The 24,114-nt window shown below is 48.8% G+C and overlaps 2 protein-coding genes across 3 annotated transcripts; one reads left to right on the top strand and one right to left on the bottom strand.

The window, feature by feature from the left end:
- Positions 1 to 323: 323 nt before the first annotated feature.
- Positions 324 to 6,632, bottom strand: LOC141963610 (pancreatic secretory granule membrane major glycoprotein GP2-like). The gene is made up of 9 exons (XM_074913098.1): positions 6,605 to 6,632; positions 5,653 to 5,719; positions 4,959 to 5,126; positions 3,976 to 4,181; positions 3,263 to 3,423; positions 2,444 to 2,689; positions 1,647 to 1,806; positions 1,075 to 1,219; positions 324 to 424 (listed from the first exon to the last, which is right to left on the bottom strand). Exons 1-9 carry the CDS (start codon positions 6,605 to 6,607, stop codon positions 324 to 326), a joined length of 1,257 nt encoding a protein of 418 aa, XP_074769199.1. The 5' UTR covers positions 6,608 to 6,632.
- Positions 6,633 to 7,905: 1,273 nt separating this feature from the next.
- On the top strand, positions 7,906 to 22,091 carry DRC7 (dynein regulatory complex subunit 7). 2 transcript variants are annotated; one of them, XM_074913097.1, is made up of 18 exons: positions 7,906 to 7,981; positions 8,763 to 8,911; positions 9,328 to 9,502; positions 10,355 to 10,480; positions 11,428 to 11,622; positions 11,949 to 12,104; positions 12,415 to 12,633; positions 13,341 to 13,469; positions 14,184 to 14,259; positions 14,749 to 14,877; positions 15,708 to 15,836; positions 16,477 to 16,703; positions 17,327 to 17,542; positions 18,621 to 18,731; positions 19,815 to 19,925; positions 20,933 to 21,094; positions 21,569 to 21,708; positions 21,848 to 22,091. In XM_074913097.1, the coding sequence occupies exons 2-18, from the start codon at positions 8,781 to 8,783 to the stop codon at positions 21,936 to 21,938; spliced, it is 2,523 nt and encodes an 840-aa protein (XP_074769198.1). In that variant the 5' UTR covers positions 7,906 to 7,981; positions 8,763 to 8,780; the 3' UTR covers positions 21,939 to 22,091. The 2 variants fall into 2 exon arrangements, with proteins under 2 accessions (XP_074769198.1, XP_074769196.1); XM_074913095.1 differs by having other exon boundaries at positions 11,428 to 11,645; positions 11,951 to 12,104.
- Positions 22,092 to 24,114: the final 2,023 nt, after the last annotated feature.

The raw sequence follows: 24,114 nt of genomic DNA, 5'->3' as shown, positions 1-24,114 counted from the left end.
TCTGTGTCACACAGAACCATGCAAAGCCCAGCTTTGGTGGGCAAGTATCTGGTGGGGGTACCTCCATCTCCCCATGCCCTTGGGTGACTCCAGGGAGGAGGAAAGCAGGAGGCAGGAACCTCCTATCCCTGGGTACATGTTTTGAGTCTGAAGAGCATGGGCCAGGAGGGGATGAGAAGGTCCTAGAGTTGCTGCAGGAAACAGCAACACTGATGTGACTTATCCTTCAAGCGCTGTTTGCATCCAATCATCACCTCCTTCTCAAAAAAAACTTGTAAAGAACATCTCTGCCACTGTCACATTTATTCAGAAACAGCCATTTCCTACACTGTTTGCCGCCACGTGCTGACAGCTGCAGCAGCCACAGTGAGCACACCAAGTGCACACAGCAGGATGAGGGCCCCGGGGAGCCATGGGTTGGGTCCTGCCCAAGAGGAGAAACATTGGTTACACATCTGAGTCCCCCAAGCTGGCACTGAGCCCTGGCATGGCACCTCTTGGCTGGGGGCAGATTCAGGGGAGGTCATCTGTGAAGGGCAAGAGCTGCCCGAGCTGGGGGTACCTCGGAGCCCTGAGGGCACTAACAGAACTCGGTCAACCCAATTGGCCTCACCTGGGGCCTCCACCCACATCTACTGCCCAGGGGCTCCGTTCAGCTCAGCACTCATTCCTGATGTGAGCTATGCTGCAGGTGGCCTTGCCCCCAGCCCTGATCTTGGATCTCCTTGGATCCCCTGGATCGCCCTGGGTGCTCAGAAGGAGCCTGCTTTGCTGAGTTGAGGCAGAGATCCAGCACAAAAACCCAGCCTTCCTCACTTGCAGTGCTGTACCAGCAGCCTTCTGGCTTCTGGTCCCTTCCCACCCAGATCCCCTGCTCAGCCCAACCTGTGCCTGGCACAGAGCTAACCTCTCTGGGCTCGTTTGGCTTCTGGTGTATGCCATGCATGGCCAGGACACCTGAAAGACTCCACGCAGGGCAGTGATTTTGGCAGCCCTTTTTCATCACTTGGTATTTCCTAGACAGTTGCAAGAGTCTGTGAGCTGCTCCTGCCCTCTCCGGAGGGACATACGTACCTGCCAGGTCCTGTCGGTCAGTCCCGGAATGGTGGGTCTCTGCCTCCAAGGAAGGAGCAGCCAGAAGGTGGATGGGGCCATAGGAGACAATCTTATTGTAGTCATCCCCCAGTTCCCGCTTGCTCCTCCAGTGCCTGGGGCATTTCTGTCAACAAAGCCAAGGGAGGGGTGATGGGACCAGAGGGCAGGGGAGAAGCCCGCTCCAGGTGGCAAGAGCTGTCCTGTGGGTCTCTCCTTGGCAGAGACACAGTTGGAGCTGCAGCCTGGGAACAGTCAAGACCCCAGAGCATGAACAGAGCTGGTTCCTGAAAGACCTTAGTCTGCTCCTCCCCAGATCCTAGCATAAACCTCTCCTGCGAATACCCAACAGCCAGAGGGAAGAGGGAGAGGAGATCTCGGGTGGGTTCAAGCCCTTGTACCTTTAGTTCAGTTCACTGGGGTGAGCTTCTGCTGCTGGAAGGTGTTTGTTGTGCTAAGGCACCCGAAATGAGAGCAGAGCACCTTTTCCAAACAGCAGGCCACGGGAAGGGAGGCGTAGCCAGGGCGTGGTGTAGACCATCGGGAGATCTCACCTTGGCACAGGGCTCTGGGCTGTCAGGGAGGCACAGCCGGACACGGCAGTGCAGAAACACCTCAGGGTAACCAACAAACTGAAACATCTGGAAGCTGAATTTGGCAGTAGCGCTCTCTCCAATGGTGTTCAGGTATGTCACTGTCTCGTCATGGGGACACCTGGGACAGAATGGCTGAGTCAGCAGGTGGCAATCATGGGGGAACATTTCAGCCTGGTACACCAGAGCACACACGAAGTGTGTGCAGCCCCCAAGCTTTGCTAAACAGGACTATTTGTGTCTCAGTGCCAGTGGGAATGCCTTTCCTTGGCACCCTGCCTTGTGCCCAGCTCAGGGAGGAGCTGCCACCAGCAAAGAGGCTGGCTCATGTCTTTGTGGGGGCACAGCTGCTCTGCAGGGTTGCAGTGAGCCTGGCTGTGGCTCCCACTTCCCTGATAGCCATGTTACAGGCTTTAGCTTGGCTACAGCCACATCTAACACAAGCTTTTCAGCAGAGACCTCTCTGCACATCCCAGCAAAAGATCTCCCCTCTCCCCTCCTTGTCCTTTGCCTCCCCAGCTTGCCAGGAATGATGCTGGAGGGAAGGCAGCACTGGTGGCAGCAGAGCAGGGTGAGGAGAGGAGGCTCATCTATGGGGCTGTTCCACCTATTCAGTGATGGTGTCCACCATAGGTTCCACCTGTGAGCAACGATGGTGTCATTGCTCCTTGCTACTTCACAGCAACCTGTCCTTGGCACCCAGCAAGGATGTGACCATGCTGCAGGGAGACCAGATGTGCTAGGAGCCCTCCACTCACCCCTTCTCAATGAGTTTGTGCTGCACGTCCTGGTAGGGATCCGCGCTTGGCGTGGCCCAGCAGTCCTCAACGCTCAGCAGGAAGTACTTGAGCTGCTGCTGTCCTTCTATCTTCAGCAGGACATAGAGCGTGTCCGTGATGGGGATGGCCGCGGTCGGCAGGTGATAAGGCTGAAGGTACGAAGGGGTCTTGTAGAGTCTCATGCTGACATTGAAGTGTCCTTCTCTGACTACGAACTGCACCAGCCTGGGAGGAGAGGAGAGGAGAGAAGAGGAGGAGAGCTCACAAGCAGAATGAGAAGGCAGAAAGGACATAGCTCAAGTCAGGCCACCAGCGCAGGTTCCACTGACTCTGCATGTGCCTCTGCTCCTGGGTGGAATCTCCTGAGAGCCAGGCCCCGAGCTGCCTTCTGGCTGGTATGTCCACACTGTGTGCAGAAGCAATGAGCTCCAGGGGCTCCCACTAACCAGCTGGCCAGGGAGGGCCATGAGAAAGGCAACCCAGGGTGTCCTAACCCACAGAGGCCTGGTGAGGGCATCTTCCAGTTCCCACGCTTTATTTTTTGGATAGTTCGCTTCAAGCAGTGATGATAGGAGAAAGGTAGATTGTGGGTGCGCCCCTTTGGCTCTGTCCCAGGCCTAAAACCTTCTGCTGAAAAAACATGTTGGGAGAAGAAAGGGAGGCACCCTGATGTGGCATTGCTCCCAGAGCTCTCTAGTGGCTTCCCAGAACCTTTGCAGATCACCTCACTGGAGGCATCTATTTTTCTGCAAGCTCAAAGATACCATGTCAGCAGCCAGGTGAAGAGGGACCACTCACTTGTCAACCGCAGTGAGAGCGAAGGGCAGTTTCACCACCTGCTCGTAGGCATAGACACAGGAGAAATGCACCTCCAGCTGGAAACTCCGGGAGATCACGCCCCTGTGTGCTTCCTGCTCTGACTCAATGACATTGGAGTACAACACGTGGGAGCTGTTTTGCTGGAATGACACAGAAATCAAGTCTCCAGACCATGTCTAAGTTCATAGACAGGGCTCCAAGCTCCAGTTCAGACAGTACAACTCAGCTATAGCTGCTCCAGGCCTCCTGGACATCTGACAGAGTTTTTGCTCAAGCCCCTTGTCCCAGGGTTACTGGCAACTGTCATCAGCAGGAGTCAGCATAGTGCAATGCAGAGCTGGAGCACCGGTTTCTCTGCACCCTCCCTGACACTCATGAATCAAGTGAGGGACCAAGGGGCTGTAGCCAGAGCTCAGAGGATGCTGACAGAAAGCCAAGGGCTGTTATCAACTAGTAAAGAGCACACTGAGACTTCCATGCCCTGCTGAATAAGACAAGATGTGCTGCCAGCAGGGGTTTGGTGGAGGCAGAAGAGCTTTCTAACAGTTGCCAGTGAACCGTTCCAAGGGGACCGAGAACTTTACAGCACCAAAAGAAAAAGCCTCCAGGACTTCCCCTTGCTGTTCCCATTCAGCATGCCTGCTCCTCTCACAGCTTCAGAACTATGCAGAGAGGTTCTGCTGCATCCTCACCTGAATTATTGATCCACAGGCAGTGTGGTTTTCACCTGTGAGAGTGGCTGCAAAAAACAGCTCGCCCTCTTCTTCCCTTTCTGAGACCTTGCATGCCTGGTTCTTCAAGTGGACAAGCTCCTGGGGGATTTTCAAGAGTTCAAACACCTCCTTCCTGACCATCATCTTCATGTGCTCTTCCTCACAGGCCAACTTCAGTACTACATCTGGGGGAAAAAGCCATCTGCAATAGCAATAAGGAAGAAGCCTGAAGGAGCCCTAGGCCAGCTATGGGATGACACAGTCCCGGTGAGCTCAACACACCCTCATCCCAGCCTTGTTGGAGGCTGCTGGGAAGGCTCTTCAGAGACACTGGGCAAAGACAAACCTTTGGGAACATGCAAAATTAACATGAGTCTGTCATTATGTGCTGGTTTCCTAAGGCCTGCACCAGTCCATGGCTGCCACTGCTCTGAACGGACACAGTCCTTAAGCTCAAGACATTAAAGACAGATGTCGTGGGTCTGGCCCCTTTCAAGGGCTGTCTACAGAATTCCTGCAGCCTGACAAGGGCACCAGACAGGGACAGTGATCCTCTCTTTCAGATGAGGAGGGCACAGCTTTTGGCAGTGTCTGGAAGGGGCCTTCACAGTAGCCGTGCCGAAGCACATGTGATTGTGCAGAGACCGCAAGGCAGCTGTGCTCCACAGAACATCCTGCTGCTGCCCTGACGTAACTACACCATGGCACAGCTTCTTGACAGCCAAGATTTCCTTCTCATAGGAACTAAGACTTTTGGGGAGGAAGGAAACGGCCTGTGACTAGGTCTTGTACCAACATGTAGCCAGGACATGGTGGTGGGGAATGCACCTGAACCAGGAGCTGGTACATGCTCCCGGAGCCTGGAGTGGAGAGCAGTGGTAACATCAGCACACCATGCCCATCACCCTTCCTCTGGTGCCCGTGGACAGACTGGGGAGGGTTCCCAGCATCCCCAGCCCTACCTTGGCAGAAGAGCCCTGTGAAGCCTGGTTTGCAGCTGCAAACTGGTCTGTCCTCTATCACCTGGCAGTGCCCCTGGTGCTGGCATGGGTTTGGCAGGCAGGTGTCAGGACTCCTCTTGAGACGGAGGATAACCCCTTGCCTCCAGCCATGTGGGCTCGTCAGCTCACCTGCAGCAAAGGAAAGGCAAGTAAGCGGAAACTCAGCAAGAATATCCACCCTATGACAGATGTGAGTCAATTTGCCCCACAGCATGAAGTCCTGCACAGCTCGCAAGGGCTGAGATCCTCACCTAGAGCTAGAGCTCTGAGGCAAAACATCTGAGGAAGGACCTGCTGGGAGGATATGACTGAGAGCCTGGGAGACCTCCTCAGCACGGCCGTTACCTGGAGCAGAGCTATGGAGCCTCCCACCAGCTAGCAAGGAGAGCGGTGGCACATCACAGCATCTCTGTCCATCTCCATGGGTGATATACCATATGTGTCTGGGATGGAGAATCTGAGGTTTCCACCTATTTTTTCAGCTCTTGCACCCCAGTTCCTGCCCCCCGCCGAGCCCCGTTCTGATGTGCCCCCATAGCAGCCTTCAGCAGTGCCCTGAATGAAGAACCTGGATACAGATCAGGTGAGGGTTTGACCTCTTCTTTTCATATTACCCATCTGTGACCCAACAGGGACAGTGTACAGGGAGACTCACTCTTGTTGCCTTCGTAGCCAGCCAGGCAGAGGGCAGAGACCAGCAGCAAATACCTCACAGTCTTTTCCTGTAAAAATGAGCAGGCTCTGAGTAACTTGAATTTTTAGCATGCTTGCTGGAGATGTTTGCAGTCATTCAGAAAGAGCCAACCCTCAAGCATGGGTGAGATAATTTCTGGACTGTATTTCCTCAAAAAACTCTAGGTTCAATGGCACAAAGTAATTTCCTATCCCAAAAGATATTTTTTATAACTACCTAAATTCAAGACAGTATTTGACCCATGCATTAGACTGCAAGGGGGAGGTGTTCCTGAATTTAGGTAGCTATTCCAGAAAGAGGAGGTGTGAGAAATCAGACCTGCAGGGATGTGCTGGCAGTGATAAAGCCACATTTCAGTAATAACAAGCACTTTGATTAAAACTGCACAGCTGAGGAATCAGTCCAGGCTTCCTGAAGAGGAAATAAGTTTCCCTCTTCCCACTACGGGTCTTCGGAAGAGGTAGGATTTGCAAAAGGATCCTGGCTTTTCCAGTAACCAGTATCCATAACAAGGAGACAATGAAATAAAGAAAATGCAAAGCCTTGAACACGACTAATATTAATGCCATAAAGCCACAAATTAAGTCGATCTCCCCCATTGGTACAGATAACTGCTTTCTTCAGGGAAATTAATGGCACGGTGCTGATGAGCCCTGGACACTGGAGTCTCCTTATCAGAGACCTGGATATGAGTCAGTCAGGTGCACTGAGAGCTGGGAAATACAACACCAAAAGCCCCACTCGTGTCTGGCAGCACACCGTGTACCCCCCTCTACCCAACCCTGAGTGGCTGAGACCACCAGACCTCTGGAAGAGGAAGGTTTATTCCCTGCTCTGCTCCTTGCTCGCGGCTGCAGCAGTCCTGAGAGATCCCACCAGTGTCAAGATCTCACCTTGTACTCATCCCACTTACCATTGCCAGGCCACTCTGTGCTCCTCCAGCACGCTGTCCCCGGTGGCTCTTGTGCTCCCTGCTGCGTGCCTTATATCGCCTCCGGGCAGCTCATCCTGCTCCCCCGCAAACACGCTGCCTCTGTGATTGCACAAGAGCCAACTTAGCATCCTTCAGTAGTGACTGGGGAGGAAAGGACTCTCCAAAAAGTCCGTCCTCCAGCACTGATGGCCCTTCTGATTAGCTGAATGCTCATGAACGCTGACCCGATTCATGGTCCCCAAACAAGGGGAGTATCTGCAAAATCCCTGGGAATCTGTTTCTGTAGTACCTGCTTTTGACACAGCAGTAACAACAGATACCACAGCAGCACACGCGAAGGCCAGATAACTGCATGTACCACATAAACATGGTTTCTCAGCCTCAACGTACATTTTCTCTGGATTTCTGTTTAATGATTTCTGACATCTAAGATCTGAAGAGAAGTATTGGTGAGAGATGGAGGGGTGAGGGCTTGGTCCTACCATGCTTTCTCTGGGAAGCAACAACCAGCTGCAAGTAGCAGTAATCACTCAAAGCAATGCTTCTTGATATATATTGACTGTGCATCCTCAGAGCTTTAATTGTTACAGTTATCATAACATAGCAGCAAATGTGAACAGCCATTCCCCATCCAGTTTTTTTCCTAACCACAATGAAAACCAGAAAACAGAAGTATTTAGCACCTGACCCTGCTTGCAGCCTAACGAATTACCAAATAAAGAAAAAAAAAACAACAAAAAACCAGGCCTCCTGCCATGCTCTGCTGCCAGATTTTGGGTGAGAATCTTGCTTTCTGTTATGTATTTTACAAAGCAATTAACCAGGCCAGAAGCTTGCACAAGACTCGCTTAGAGATGCAAAGGCAGTGCAGCCCTCTGGCCTAGAAAGGAGCAAAACAAAAAGAGGGCAGGGGAAGCTTTTTGGTGGGTGGTTGTTTTTTTTAAATTTTATTAAAGAGAGTGAAACTCGTGAGTTCAAGAGCAGCCTTGTTGTCTCCAAGGGGCTGCTGGCAAAGGTGTCCGGGTGGGCAGGGTTTGGCTGCTTCCCCCTCGTTTCGCCCCAAACCCCTCTGGGCCGAGGGGGCTGCCATCAGGAACGTGCCGCCTCCCCGGGAGTCAGGAGCTGTCGGCCGGGCAGGCGCTCAGCCCAGCGGCGGGGAGGGCCGCGGCAGCCGAGGGGGTGCGGGCCGGGCACGTTAGGAGGCCCTGGGGGGGGCCTTAGGGCCTGACTCTGGGAGAGGCCGGGGTAGGCCCCGGCGGGGCTGGGGGGAGGCTCGGGGGAGGCCGCGGGCCCCGCCACGGCCTCGGGCCGCCTCTGCAACGGGCGTTGCTGTGGTGCGGGAGGCCGGGCCCGGCGGTGAGCGGCGGCGGTGAGGCCGGGGCGGCGGTGGGAGGTGCGGGGCAGCCGCAGCAGCGGCCTGGGCGTCCCTGAGAGCCGCGGGGCTGGGGGGCGGCGGGACGGGAGGCTCTCTGGGTGGTGCCGAGGCCAGTGCTGGGACCCGGGACGCCGCTTCCCCCCCTCCTTCCTCCCCTCCTTCCCCAAGTCACGGTCTGCGTCTCCTTGTCTGCTCCTCACGGGGTCAGCCTGACCGCAGGGAGGAGGAAACAAACAGCCGTGACCTCCCTGAGATGTAAATTAATAATATAAACAGCCCCCTGCCCTTGGAGGCTGCTGACTCAGCTGCAAAACGTGGCCCCTCCACCTCAAGGCCCCTGTGGGGCTGGCCAGGCTTGGCGCAGCCCACCAGGCTCTACCTGGGCTTTTGGCAGTGCCCGGCAGATTTCCAGAGCTGCTTCCCAGCCAGCAGCACCCAGGCGGGATGGGGGATGCCACGTTTACACGGGCACAGGAAATGGGGGACACACCGTGATGTGAGACTGAATGTGGGGATGTGCTGTGCCCTACCAAGCCAGTCAGCCCCTGTTCTACCCCCACACTCGGGGCATCCAGGAACATCCAGCCACTTATTTACCAAGGCCAGGTCAAACTCAGATTTAGTGCTCACCCTTTACTGTCAGGCTGCTGGCTGCCTCAGACATGCTCACATACTAAATCACTATGGCTAGAATATGTTTTCTGTGTTGCTGTATATCTGAGTCCCATCCCTGAATTCACACTGGTGTGTCCATTACTATAGTGCCCAGAAGGAGGCGGAATGGAGATCCTGGAGGAGAAGGAAGAAGAGGAGCAAAGAGAAAAGCTGAAGGGTTTGACAATCAGTGATAACCTCCAGGATGTGGATACGAAGGTGTCTGCAAAGCAAGTCTGTGTCCCAAGTGATGTCCCGTAAGTCCTGTCAGTTACTGGGATGAGCGGAGACACTTTGTTCATGGGGAGATTGCACACGTGTGGATGGCACCTGTGGTCCCCTTGCACAGGGCGGGGAGTGAGCAAGTTTCACGTGCCTAGTGTGTTTGTCCAAGACTGGGCACGTGTGAGTAAGACAAGGTAACTCACTTCATTGTATGTTCATTTGCTGTTGTATCATAACGCTGTATAAAGATCCCCTGAGCTTCTGGGTATATGCCAGCTTGCCATTGTTCCAGAGAAGCTTGGCTACGTCAAAATCATGTCCCTGGATATGACCCCCATTACTTCCCTGGGAAACAGGGAGCCCCTGCCATGTTTTGATAGCAAGTCATCTTGCCTGAACTGTTCCTGGCTTATTACCTGTGTCTCTCTGCCTCCTCTTGCCCTGGAAGTGATTTTGACTGGAGCTCCATTGACACGTCCCAGTTACCGTCTTCATACAAGACAAATTCCCCGAAGGAAAAGAAGTTGCTGCGTGTTGCTGACCATTTCCTCTGGCAGTACACTCACCTCTGCCCTGACCGCAAGCCGCTCTTCCTCCACCCGGTCAACGAGTGTGGCTTGGAGGTATGGGGTGGTGTGGGGGTGGGCCACAGCGCAGGGGGCACTTGGCTTTGCTATTGCCGAGTGCTGGGGAAGGACAGCAGCCCTTCCCGCCCTCCCTCCTGGCCAAAGGTGATGGGAACCTGCTTGCAGTGCCTGCAGCGCTCTGAGCAGGCACACAACACCCCGGGAACACCCTGGCTGGCCAAAGCCACAAAGCCATGGTGGTGGTGCCATGTCGGCTGCAGGCAGCTCACAGCCCTGCAGCATGACACTTGGGAAACAGGAAAGACCACAGAAACATATAGGAAAGAAACACATGAAATAGTTAAGGCTCAGTCACAGATACAGAGTCTGGATCCAGAGTTAGGTCTTTTCTGAACTTTGTAGAAGTTACAGGGAAGGAAGTAAATGTGGAGGTTTGTGGTCTGGTTTTGTTTAGGACTAGGCCCAAGCTGCACAACTGTTGTCTAGTTCTGGAGCTTATGCTCCCCCAGACATCTGGAATTGCTACTTTGGACCAGCTTTCCCCAACATTTACTATATCATTAACATACAAGGCAAAAAATGCTGGAGGACATAAAAGCTGGAAAGGGCAGCAGCTATTTGTCTTGCTTGAAATCAGAGAACTGGTTCACGTCTGTAATGCATCTGAGATGAGCTTGAAGTTTTAGCCACAGACAAGCAGACAGCCTCTCAACCCCATGCAATTTCCAGCTCAGAACAGGTGAGGAGGGTTACTGATGCTGTTGATATGCTCTAGGGAGGTCCTGAATGTGAGCTGCCACATCCAGGGGCAGTCAGAGAGGATGGCTTTGGACAAGACACTCTGCCATGCATCTGTTGGCTAACCAAAGTCCTCTTGTTGCCCTACAGAAGTTTGTGAGCACAACGGTGAGGCCCACCCTGCTGCCTTACACAGAGCTGTACCACTGGGATGGCTGTGCTAGCTTCGTCTCTGATTATCTCACCATGGAGCTCCTCAAGTCCCCTATCACACCGGTAAGAAAGGTGCTGTAGTCCCATCAGAAACTGCCCCATAACGGAGGTGGCCGAAGGGCCTCTCAGCAGGACAATGTGAAAACCCCACTGGCTGGGATTACAAAGGTCTCTGACCCCTCCATCATCCCCTCATTACTTAGGCAACCCCCAGATTTTCCCAGGCCCTATGCACTCTCTTTGGACCTGTAATCTCAGCACTCGTACAGTGTTGTACCTATCAAGCAATTAAGTACCATTTCTACAAGACTGGGCCTGACTCTGCTCTCAGTCAACCCTGCTGTGGGTTGCAATGGCTGACAGGCTTCCTCTCCAGAGACCAAGATCCCTTGGAACAAAGGAGTATATAAAGCCTGGGGGATGATGCTTGACCTTAGTGACCCATTCTTAGGGACTTTAGACATTTCTATCCCAGTTTTGGGGATATTTTGGGGTGGCTGAAAGGAGATTTCTAGACTGGCATCACTAAGACATCTTAGACATCACTAAGGTGATATCTGGGATCTGGGAGTAGACTATACATAGAACCTCTCTATATGCAGTATGTCCATATTGATCCCTTTCTTGTTCACTGGTGAGGGCCAGAAGGGAATATGTTCCTTCCTTTGAGCTATAATTTAGTTTATGGATCATTTGCTTTGAAACGCTGCAGACAGACCAGCTAGAGATAGAGGTTGTGGTTAGCATTAGATTTTCAGCTGTTTGGCAAGCTTGTCCTGCCTGTCTCTCCCTATGGTTAAATTTGTCACCAGATTTGGGGTCATATTTCCCCAGATCACTTTGGCAGGGAGTTTTGGGGTCTGTGGCGTATATAGAAGTTTTATATAACAGATTCCATATGGGTGCAGAGCCCAGGGATGCGGGCAGTGCCTCTCTGTACTGCTCTCTGCTTGGTGTATGTTTCAGCTTCACAAGACAAGCACTGCGAACATGCATCTCTCTCTTTCCAGCCCACTTCACTCTACTCCCCAACCACCATCCTGAAATACCAGCGAGGGAACTGCTTTGACTTCAGTGTGCTGCTGTGCTCCATGCTGATTGGGGCTGGCTACGATGCCTATTGTGTGCACGGGTATGCCACCCGTGAGATGTGCACCATGGACACGACTCTGGAGCTGTGCCCACTGCTCAGGGAGCCACAGGAGGTGAGACCTGCAGGGAGCGAGCAGTGAGCCCAGCATACATGCTCAGCCTGTTCATTTCCAATGAACTCCAGAGCTGAGCTAGAGGGAACAGCTTCAGGTCTACACTGGGTTTCAGTCTGTACCAAGCAGGGACCGCACTGAAGGGATCCTTTGAATGATTTTCCACAGTTCTTTAAGAGGACTCTTTGGCTTCACTGAATTCCTGTTCACCAGGTCCAATACTGCACACTGCAAAGGGTTGGGAACTGGGAGGTACCTGTAAGCCATACATTTTCTCCCTTCTCTTGATCTCTGCTGGGTTTCACGGCAATATCCTGTTTTTGCAGAGGCAGGTACCAAAAAAGGAGATGAAGAAGTCCAACAAGTATAGAGTTAAGCCCCCACCAGACCTGCAGAGCAAGTTTGAGCTTCAGCAGGAGGCCAAGAAGGCAGAAATTGTAGCTGCTCGAGAGAACAAGGAAGGAGAAGAGGAGAAGGTCATGGTGAGTTAATGAGGTCCACCTTGCTGTAAACTCCAGGAGCAAGAGCTGAGACACAGGTAATGGCTGAGCAAAGCAAGGAGGTCATCACCTTCTGCCACGAAGTATGACATGACCCTGATCATGGCCATGAGCACTTGGCCTCTGGGAACACAGGAATATGTACTGGGTATGTAATACCTCACTCTCCTTAAGAGTGTTAAGGGTCTGGAGATCTTTAGAAGTGGGCAGAGGAGAAAATAAGATTGCTGTTGGGTTGGACTAAAGTGGCAATAAAATGGCAATAATTTCTGTTCTGTCCTCTGTGCTACAGGAAGTGGAAAAGTGCAAGCGTGATCCTTTGTATGGCTTACGGGTGCACGCATGGGTTTTGGTTCTGTCTGGGAAGAGGGATGTTCCCAAGACCTTCTTCATCAACCCCTTCACAGGAAGCAGCTACAGCACCACGGATGAGCACTTCCTTGGGATCGAAAGCGTCTGGAACCACAGGAACTACTGGGTGAACATGCAGGACTGCCGGAACGGCTGCAAGGTAATGAGCCCTTGAGCACCCTGTGCCTAGGAGGGACAGCTGGGCTAACCTGAGTCCCAGGGAAGTTCAGGATCAGTAGTGATCCCAGTTTCCACCTGACCATTCCCTGTGTTGGCTCTGATTACATAGACTCTGGAACTACCCCAGCATATCCCAGACCCTGAGCTAACAAATATGGATCACACCTATTAAACCCCTACAGTGCTAGAATATCAGCTTTTAAGGCTGGCTGAACACCCATTTTCTCAAACCACAGCTTTTAAGGCAGAGGATGTTTTGAACCTGTTAAGCATGGCTTAAGGCAGGAAAGATCTTGATGAGACTCTTCCCGCACCCCAGTTTCTCCTCAGCTGATATATAACTCACTTCACTGGGAGGTGAGGGTCTGAGTTAGAGCAAATTGACCTTGGGGCCATGCATGCCCCGAGGAAGGAGGCAGAAGCATTTCCAGCAACTTCTTCTCATCTGTGGCAGAGGCACCATGAGGAAAGGGTGTGCAGCTCTCTAGGGACAGGGCAGTCTTTGGGGTCCCACCAGCCAGCCAAGGCTCTGACGAGCCCACCTCACTGAGATCAGGAGTCTGTCTAGAGTCCTTTAGCACTGACACCCAGCCGGGATCGGCACACCACAGATGTGCAGAAGCAGCATTCAGTTTAGTGCCAGGCTGTTGAGGCTGTAGTTAAATGTTTTTTTTCTGTGTGGCCTAGGATCTCACCTTTGACTTGGGTGACACTACCCGCTGGGAAGTCATGCTTTTGGGAAGCCACGACCCTCTTCAGCTGCTCGCAGGTGCTGAGCAGGAAAAGGAGTTACCTAACAGGGACAAGGATCGTGTGGTGAGTGACCCAAATGATGGCTCTCTGCAGTGGGGCTGCTGTATCGAACATGTATGTTTGTAGGCCTGCACGCTGCCCTCTCCAGGCCACATCATTATTGATCTAGCTAGGTTTTGGCTGGCATGTTAAGATTCCTTCTCAATTTTGAATAGTGATATAGAATAGAATAGAAAATATTGTAGAAATCAAGAAAACAGAAAAATGCTGGAAATCCTGGAAGCAAAAAATGGTTTGTTGTCCTGGGGGGAGAATACGGCATGATAAGGCAGGGTGGAGGAACACCAATAACAGTATGTTCTGTCCTGTTATCTTCTCTCCTCAGCCTGTGCCCATAACCGGGGAGCGAAGTGCCCTCTGTGGTCTACGTAAAACAAACTGGTCATTAGTTTGAATGATGATTGTCTCATTCATGCCCTGCGTAGCATGGCTGTTAGCCAGAAGATAATTTCATTAGGCTTGAGTAGGGGTGTACTAGTGAGAGTGTGGGGATGCAGTAGAGCTCCCCTTCCACATCAGCTGCAGTGTGCTGCTTGCCTCTGTCCAGGCTGTTTGTGACAGACACAGCTCCCATAACTGTGCCACCATGCTCCCGAGGACCAGCACAGCCTTGCACGAGCTGAGCAATGATCACTGCACTGCATTCTTTAGAATCAAAATGCTTCCTGGCACAGTAATAGAAGCTGCCAAAAATGCAAATCTCTGCTTCTGTTTCAGCGGGAAAAGGAAGAGGAAGACAGGAGTTTTGACATGCCACTATCATGGGTAGCCCCAATTCAGATAACTTCCAGAGGTATGTATTCCTGCTTTGCCTTTTGCTTGCCCCCCAGCTAACCTTTTAGGGGATCTGGGATATTTGTGTATCTCACTCAAGAGTTGTCCCTTCAGGACGGACAAGGTGCAGCAGCAGGGCACAGTAGATAAGGCAGAAATAGGTACTGGTGTGAGTGCCTGCCCTCAGCGTACTGTCACTTCCCCGGGTGGGAACACACTTCAGACACATGGTGTTTTCCTGCCAGCTAAATGATTTTGTCTGGGGTGGACTTTCTGTTCCTGCTATGCACAAGGGACTGCTCTGCATTATCAAGTACCTGCTTTGGGAGAGAAAAGAGTTATACTGTTATAAGTACAACAGGCAGGTTCTGAACAGCTTTACTGGCAGCTGAATGCAATCAATAAATGCATGGTTTCCCTTACACCATGGTTCTCCCTCTTGAATTCTTTTTCCTGGGACTGAATACAAGGGAGTGGATTTTTATGACACCTCTCTTGCCCACTGCAGAGTTTGAGACCCGCTATTCACAGGGGAGGAAGGTGATCCTGTACAAGAAAGCAAAACTGGAGAAATGGGCACCGTATTTGAATGGAAATGGTCTGGTGAAACGCCTCACCGTCTATGCAGACTTGGACTGTAAGAGGGATGAGTGAACATACTTGACATACTGGGCAAACGTGGCCTGGGGTGTGCTGATGGGAAGAGGGAGGTGGTCCCCTTTTTGTCAGAGTCTCTCTCGTGCTTTCTCATACTCCTTTCCCATTTGAGAGGGGATCATCTACCACATCTTCAAGTGCTTCATCACACTCTGTCTGTCAAGCCCCAGAACTTTCAAGCACTGTTGAGGGTTCCTGCAGGAGTTTGAATCTGTTCTACACCTCAGTGGTGAGGCTGTTCAGTGTCACAGGGCAGCTGCTTGGATTTTCACTCTTCAGAGAAATGGTAGGCTGGCTTGATTTGATGCAATAGTATCACTTCCCATTGGAATTGACAGGAGCCATAGAAAGGGGCAGCTACAGACTGCTGATATTTCTGTACTCCAAAGTATTGTTCTTCAACAGCTGGTCCAAGAAACCATGCAGATTCCTCACTGGACAGACAGTGTCCTGTCTCCAGCCTGCTTGGGTAGTGTGATGCCCCTATCTCATTTCCCTTCCCTCATGACACTATAATTAAATATTTGGGATGGAATTTCTCTTGCCTAACTGTAGCCATCTGCTATGCCACCTTCTCCCCCAGAGCCAGTTACTTTAGTTCTTGTTGATGGAGAGGAATAAACCTCCTTAAGGTAGAATTAATCTACAAAATGCCCCTGTATACAGGGCCAATTCCAGTGACTCTACAATGTCTGCTGTGGTTGTAGCAGTAGCACAGGATGCTTGCACAGACACTGAGAGCTCATCAGATTAATCTTGCCACCTCCAACAGGGTGATGTAAGGTGGTGAAACGGTTTGTCTCCTGCCAGGTGCTGAAGTAGTGAAGGTGAAGGAGTGGTTCAAAAACCGGGAAGACATGTTGGATGTGAGAGAAGTGAATAAACAAACACAGCTGACCACAGAATACTTCAGCCCAGGACACCTCCTCGGTCTTAAAGGTATTCCAGCTCAGCTGGACAGCCACTGCAGCTGATGGGACTTCCTGTGAATCCCAAAATTTTTCCCTTTGGCAAAAATCCAAAGTTGGGAGGCTGCAAACTTGTGGGATGAAATGCCTAGATAAATAATACGGTCTCCAGTGGAGAGCAGAGAATTAGGTTGTTGACTTCCAGTCCTGGATAGTGCTCCCCCCCAGCATATATAAAATACATACCTATCACATATGTAGGGTGATATAATTTACCAGTAGAGGTGATAGAAGTAGAAATTTTCTCCTTAGGATTATGTTTGGTCTCTAAGTGTTGTGCATCTGGGGGAAATAAAGTCCTGCATCAGATCTGTTGCTAAAGCAGCATTTCACCCCAAAAGGCGGCACCCATTCCTGATTTGGGAAGAGCAGGGTCCAGGCTCCACTCACTGCTGCCTTACTGTGTAAAGATGGCAGTGGCCCTGCAAAGCTGTCCTGCTGCCCTCAAGCTGTGGCGTATTGGTACACAGCAGTGAGGAGAAAACATTCCCTTCTTACACTCTAGCATACGTTTATTGGCTGCTGAAGAAAATGAGACTTCCTCTGGACACACAGTGAAGTATTATGGTTGCTAACTCTGACAATGTATGTGATCTCTCTTATGTCCTTAGCTCACACCTACACGTCGCTGGAACCAGAGGCTGAACATACGATGGAGTTTTACAGCAAGGCACGAGTCGATGACCTCCAGAAACGTGTTAAAAATGCTAAGGAGATGACAGAGTACTTCGTGGGGCGGGATGACTTCCTGCATGTCCGACACACAGAGTTTCATGAAAGAGGAAAGAAAATACACTTGGCTGGCACCAGAACTGATACTGATTCCCAGCCTATAGTGGTAAGGGCAAGGCAGGAACAGAAAAATATCTGTCACTGTGATATTTATACTATGCAAAACATACTGCTTAGGGCTTTAGATTCATTTTCAGTGGGCACAGCCAAGGCAAAACTCCAGATGGGATGTCCAAGCCTTGTTCAGCTGCTGTGCCTCACAGTTGCTTGCCTGATGGAGAGCTACAGTGTGACCAGTTGTCATGAACTGCATTGTGCAGCTAGAATGAAACCAGGAAGCTAAGTCTTGGAAAATGTGTGTCAGAGGAAAGAAGAAAAGCTTGACTATGATTTTGGAATGAAATTTTCACAAGACTCAAAACTAGTTCAATGATTTCATGTTCTGACCTCAAACTTATAACATTTTAAGTTCCTGATGAAGTGTCCCATCACTCTGTTACAGCAGGTAATCTATCTCTTCCTCTAGTCAGGTCTGATTTGGGGAACAGAAGAGGGAGGAAATCTGACATCTGGCAGTGTGGCTCAAGCACTTCACCTGCCAAGACAGAGCCACGCAGTGGTCCAGGCAGAAAAGCTCGATTTTTATCTTGGGTTTTTTTACCCAACTCTGCAAATCTTGCCAGTTTTCTGTTGTCTAACTTGCTTCTGTCTCTTTTCACCCCCCATTAGCAAATCAAGGAGTGTTTCCACAGAAACCTAGAAAAGCCTGCTGATGAAGATGTAGCAGAACGTGTCTTTCTGATCACAGAGAATACGATCCATCTGACATATCACCTCAAGGATAAATACATTACTGCCTCAAAGAAGAGTTTCTACAAAGAGGCAGAGAGTGATAGGAAAGGAAAGGAAATCTTCATGACCCCAGGAAAGTGCATCACATACCAGGTATGAAGAAAAACTTGTATCTTGAAGTTTTTCTAGATCACAAGACACAAAGGAAAGGTGAAATGTCAGTGGAAGAACTACAAGCATGACATATTCCATACTGCCCCTCTGCTCCATCTGCACACCTCCCTCACAGGCTGACAACACAAACGCCCCTGGGGATGCACTGCCATGCTGGAAGTGACTGGGCACGCAGGATGTAGGGTAACATGAAAGGCTTGCTCCAGCCGTGCCTGAGGTTGTCCTCCCAGACCTGGTCGTCAGGCAGCAGAGACTCAGCCACTGGGGTCTTGCAGGATGCTGGTTCAGCAGCTGTTGGGCTCAGTCCTGTGGATTCATGGCAGGGAATCTGACATTTCCTCTGCTGTTCTCTCTTGAAGAAGAGACTACAGCAGAAAAGCAGTAGCAGACATCCTGGGTTCTAGCTCCAGTGGGCTTCTGGGTCATATCATTGCTTAAATCTCCCAGAGTTTACTCTGCAGACGCAGAGCAAGATGCTGAGGCTTAATGCATTGCTGATAGATAGATAGATAGCCTTAAATAAAAGATACTCCAAAAAAAGTGGAGTGCTGTCATTAGGCCAGAATATCTCATTCAGGGCAGGAGGGTCACTCCACTAACATCACTGATGTGAGTCTGTAATCAGGGGCAGAAGTCTGCCAGTAAATTCTATAGTGATGCTGCACAATTATGCTTAGGAAAATCAAAGAGAGATTGCAAATACAGGATTTTTTAAGTGTTAATGCATGTTTTTTTAAAGTTTATATTTCCCACTGGGCAGAATACACAGAATGCAATTGCTGGAGCTCCATCCTTTTGTCTCTGCAAAACTGTTTCCAACCATATAACAGCAGCATCAGCAAAGAGCAAGACATGCCATCTGGCACACATTACTGATTGATTCAGAATCAAAATGAAGTCTAATAAAGCTGTTGACCATGGGTTAGATGTTTCAGTGGTAGAAATCAGTGTCACTATATTGACTATAGCAGAATTGTGCCATTTTCTGTCGGCAGAGTGCATGGTCCTGTGTGCCCAGAGAGTGCTACTATCTTTTCACTAGCTTATCTGCTTCCAGGCAGGGTCTCCTGGGAAAGACGAGAAGCAGCTCCACCTGTACAAATTGTTTCAGAAGCTAACAAAGGAAGAGACGTGGCTGAAGCAACAAGTCCAGCAATCTGAAGCAGAGGTAACAGGGAGGTGTCCACAGTGTGTCAGAGTTGGTCAGGTGTGGAAACAGTTTCAGCTGACTGGTTGCCAAAGCATAAGCTGCGATAAAAATAAAATTGGTGTCACAAAGCTGTTCTCATGCTGAATTGTCAAGTTTGCAACCCAGCCATTTTTCAGTAAGGATGTAGCTTTAATATATTTAAGGGAAGTCACGCATTTTCCAGCTCCTGCTCTTACTTTTCATTCCTGGTGAGAAAGACGGTTTCAGAGAGCAAATGACAGCATATGAATTGGGGCATCTGGAAACATGTCTACTTTTTGCCTGGGAATAAAACCAAAAAGAAAGGATATTCTATGTAAAGTTGTATGTGGTTACTAAGTATTTCCAGGAAGTCCTATCTGAAATACTGAAGTGATTTTTTGTGGGAGCAACTGTAGGGAAATACTTCATAAAATACATTGCTTGTACTGCTAATCACACTGTGACTGCTGTAACAAATCCATGTTCTTAGAAGTCTTTGTAATTACTTCATGATAAATCCAACCATTCTAGCAGATGGAGGCAAAGCTATTGGATTTTTTTCTTAATGTTTTTGGGAGGAAGAATAGCCCTTGAAGGAGAGGGAATGCTCAACTATATTAGCACAGAATACTAATAATAACATGATTGCAAAATTCCACCTTTTTTTTTCAGAAATTTGAAGTTAGTTCACTGTGACCTCATGAACTACCTTGCCAAATTTCTCAGTTTTGATGTATCACAGACAAAATATTCATGCTGTTTGTGCTGTATATCCTATTAAGACAAAGAAATAAGCCAAAGCTATCAGTGCAATTTCAAAAGTAGTGGCAAGACTATGACTCCAGAAGAGCTTTATTAATAGATAATATCAATAATTGTGTTCAAGAATTTAATACAGAGCATCAATCTAAAAATAAGACCATGTTGTCTTGATCTATCAGCAGGATGTGATACATATTTGTACAGACCTTATGCTACAGTTCTTGTATGCAACATCTGCTCTGTTAGGATGTCAAGCATGTAAAAGTGCTGACATTTTGTGGGGAAGCTGAGGGGTCTTTTTTCCGATTTTTTTGAAAGGTGTTAAATATTTTGAAGATCCGTAAGAATGAAGAAAGTGCTGTTAAATTGTCATTTTCAACTTATGCTACAGAAAGGAATGAAAAGAAAGGACAGCAGTATGAAGCCATGGTAGGTGGACTTTGTTAATCCCAGTATTTATTACATGTACACAAAGAAATCCAGAGTAAGCTTTTTCTGTCTGAGGAATTATCTCTGAATAGCTTTTAGTATCATTAAAATATACTGTGCCAAATCCCTAGCAGGTGTAAGTCAGCACAGCTTCAACTGACTTCCCATGAAAATATAACGTGATCATGCTATGACCTTCTGACTTTCTGGAAAAACTCACATCACCAAGAAAGATTATTGTTTTATTTTATTTAGTTAATAAAGAAAATAATTAACAAGGATTAGTTGATAATAGGGATATGGGGGGAGTATGATAATAGAATCCAAACTGCATCTTTCTAGCCAGGGCTTATTTTGTTAGGCAAGTATGCAGTTCTTTGTGTGAATTAGTTGTTTCCTTGGTTTTCATTATTATTTGCAAAGCCAATTTTGTTCCAGGATCTCTGTTGAGGAATTAATACCTTGTGAATGTTCTGGACAAATACAAAAAAATCAAGAATAATTACTTTCAGTTTTTTAAGATCTTCAAAATGCTTCTTGGTTTTAGACTGACCTTTCCTGAATAGAGAGGTTATAAAAGGTGATACTAGGTTTCTCGCGCCAAACTTCTAGCGTGTAACACAAATAGGGGCAAAGCCAGCATCCAAGCTGGTATTGCTCAAAATACCCTGTCTTCATCTCTTTCTGTCCAAATACAAATGCATTTTGTAGAGCCCTTCTTGCACCTCAGTGGATAACGTGTTTTGTGTAAGAGACATCCCTACACAAGGAAATTAGAAGAAATGTTAAAAAAGATGATAGAAAATAAAGTTCAGACTAAAAACCACATTGGGAAAGTGTTGGTATGCAAAGCTAATGCAAAGCGGTAGTTTTTATCAACCTATAGGAAGAAGAAACATTATTTCCTTGCTGAGGGGCGGGTGGGGAGTTTTGTCCTTTGTTTTGCACGGGGTGTTTGGGGAAGCAAGTGAATGGGACCATGACTCTTTCTGTCCTTTCCTCTCCAGAAGAAACAGGATCTGGATTACTTGGCACCTTTCCTTATTCAAATTGGCCACCCAGAGAAAATGACCAAGGCGCAGGCCCTGTTTGTCAGAGATGCGTGCCTGACTGATTTGAGGCGTCGTCTCATTGATAAAGTTAACATCATCCAGGCTCGCTTTGAACAGGTATTCCCAGCCTCGTGTCAGGATGTGCATGTTACCGGAGTCTCTTCTGTGCTAGCAGGAGGGTAACACACATCTCATTGTGACAGCAGGCAAGAAACAAACCTCCTTTGATAACTTTAAGGGAGCCCTAAACATGCCTGTATATATTTTTTTGTCATGTGAGGTCAAAGAACAAAATAGCCCCAGGGTGAAATTTAGTCCTTGTCTCAATCAGAACTGATTTTGTTCTCCAGTGCTTCTTGACTATAGTGAGGCAACGCATTCAGGTTTTGCTGCCTCTTGCTGTTCCACATGTTTTGATTCCCCTTGTTTTCTTGCTCTGTGAGACATCTCAAACTTATCGTCTCCCATGAAGATAAACGAGCTCCATTTCCTTCATCTCAGCTCCCTGAACTTTGAGTTGCATTTTTATGCGCCTTTGCCCCTGCTCTCCTCTTAATTACCCTGACTTCTGTTTGCTGGCTCCCCCAACAGGCGGTGGAAGAGCTGCAGAAGAAGAACCAATGGTTTCAGCAAAACCGGAACCGGCTGACGGCAGAGGAGGAGGATGACTTCCTCACCCATCACTCTGAAACCATGTCCCATATCCACACTCTAAAGCTGAGACTCAACAGGTAATGATCTCCTGAGTACGGTGCCCTGGGGACATCTACAGGTCAGCCCTCCAGGAACTCAGCACTGAAGCTATTCTGTAAAACATTCTACTTGATGTCCTGCTTCAGTTTTCCTCTGATATCCCCATTCTTGTTCTAGGGAAAAGCAGACAGCAACACAGAAATACCTTGCTCTTGAAGAGAAGCTGCACAAGGATCCTCGCCTATCTGAGCACCTTGGTCACTCCTGATTTCTTTATTCTTTCACACCAGGCACTGCAAATCGGTGCTGAAGCCTGTTAGAACCAGCCTGAAAAACGTGGAAAGGTGTTCCTACTTGCCCACAGTAAATCTTTCATTATCATCAGATTCATGGAGATTTTAATAAACTTGTAGCATTCTGCTTTTTCTTTTCCCTTTTTTGCTTTAAGGCCCATCTACAATTACATCAAGAGGCTGTAGGAAGGCAAATTGTCTTCTCATGCAATTCTGTCATGGTTGAGACTGAAATCTGAAAGAGACCTTAGCTTTAAGGTCTGCTTCAGAAGTTGATACAAATTATGCATGCTGTGTTGCAGGGCTTTTCATCCTTCAGCCTGCTCCCCAGCTCCTGACATAAGGAGAATACTGGTTCTTTTCCAACATAATAATATTTTATAAATTTTATAATTATTAACTTATAATTTGGTTTTATAAGTACATAAGCAAATATTTTGAACTTGTGAATTCACAACAAATATAAAAATTCTTTGACTTCATTTAGAGCTATTAGCTACAAAACCAAGGAAAGACTAATACATTGACAAACTTTGGACTTTAACATCTTTAGTTTTCTCTTTGAATGTCTGCAGGAAATTTTAAGTAATAAGCATTCCCTGATGTCCACACATGGAAGCCAGTATGTGTGTTCCATGTATGGGTATTTATTTAAGTCCCTGAACCTGCTACGAAACGATTTCTGATGTCACCTGTAGTACTTCAGGCACAGTGGACACCTATGGTGTTTCTACCTACAGTTCCCAACAGCTTTAGTCTTCAAGGAACACCTTCAGTGAAGATTATACTGTTGCAGGTGGGGGAAGGCAAAAACTTATTTTGCTGTGATACAGCAGAGTAAGGGACATTATGCCTGAAATACAGCATGCACCAGAGCAGATTAAACTAATTTTATGGTAGCTGTCCATTTTAAGTCAAATAGTTACACTAAAGGGCTTTTACAAAGAAACACCTCCCTGACTGCCTGTTTTATTGCAACAGAGTAATTTTCTCGTGAGTTGTTTCTGTTACATATTAAGAGGTGAACAGTGTTAAACCAGAAGTCACCATTAGCTCATTATGCCTAATGTGAATATCCTAGGTCATTAAAATATACCAAATTACCCATACAGAGAAACCATTAATTTAGGTGTTGCTTGAAGAATGCACTCCATTTTGGGCTCAGAAAAGGAGAACAGAGAATTCAGGGTCTCCTGCAGAAGATAGTTGCAGCATTTGAAACCCACCACATCAAATCCTTGGATCTGCCCAGGCCTCCCAGCTCCTAGTTTCATGAGAGCACATTGTGTTCCAAGCCATTTGACAACAGCAGCAGCTTATTTCACAGCAGCACGTGGTTTCTGGCAGCTCTGCATTCCTCTTATCAATGCTTGGCTGTGGTGTCCTAGCACAGATAGGCCAGGAAAGGAGCAAGCTCAGAAAGAGCTCCCTTGTGGAGACAGAGAGGTACTCTGATAAAGACACACTACTGAAAACAAACATCAGGAATTTCAGGAAGTAGCCAAAACAATTCCTAAATCACAAGGAGTGTGAACTGCTGAAGGACTGAGGGACCTCAGGGAACTGGGGGAGAAAGGAAACCCTATGGTTTCCAAACAGAATGAAAGAAAAAAAAGGAGCAAGCAAGCCTGTGGTTGTGAACTCATCACTGTTAGTTCAATACCAGAAAAGACACCAGAACAAATTAATTGCAAAATCCTTTTACACGCATTAGGGACATAGCAGCTGTCAAAATCCCAGCTAATACATATTATCAAGGACTAGCATCAGACTAATTTGATTTTCTTTTTTGACGGAGTAATTGGCTTCAGAGACCGGGAGGGAAGCGTAGAGGCAGTGAAACTTCATCTCAGCTGTGCGAGCACCCAGCACGGCTCCGCCGGCAGGAAAAACGACGCAGAGCCTGGCGGGCCTGACTCGCCGCGGGTGGCAAGAATCAAAGAAGGTGGTGACAGCGTTACCTGGCAAAAAGCCACAGAAAGGGCTGGACCCCGGGAGCCCCGCTCCCACCAAGGCTGTGCCCGTGACAACCGGCGAAGGGAATCGCCTCCTGGGCGCACACGGGCCGCAGCCCAGGGGCTCAACCGCCTCGGCCGCCAGCGGGCCCCGAGGCAGAGGAACCGGCGAAGGGCCTCCAGGTCGTGTCCACAG

This window comes from Athene noctua, chromosome 9 (genome assembly GCF_965140245.1).
Source record: "Athene noctua chromosome 9, bAthNoc1.hap1.1, whole genome shotgun sequence".
Lineage (NCBI taxonomy): Eukaryota > Metazoa > Chordata > Aves > Strigiformes > Strigidae > Athene > Athene noctua.
Note: the sequence above shows the minus strand (reverse complement) of the source record. Positions and strands in the feature narration are given on the sequence as shown.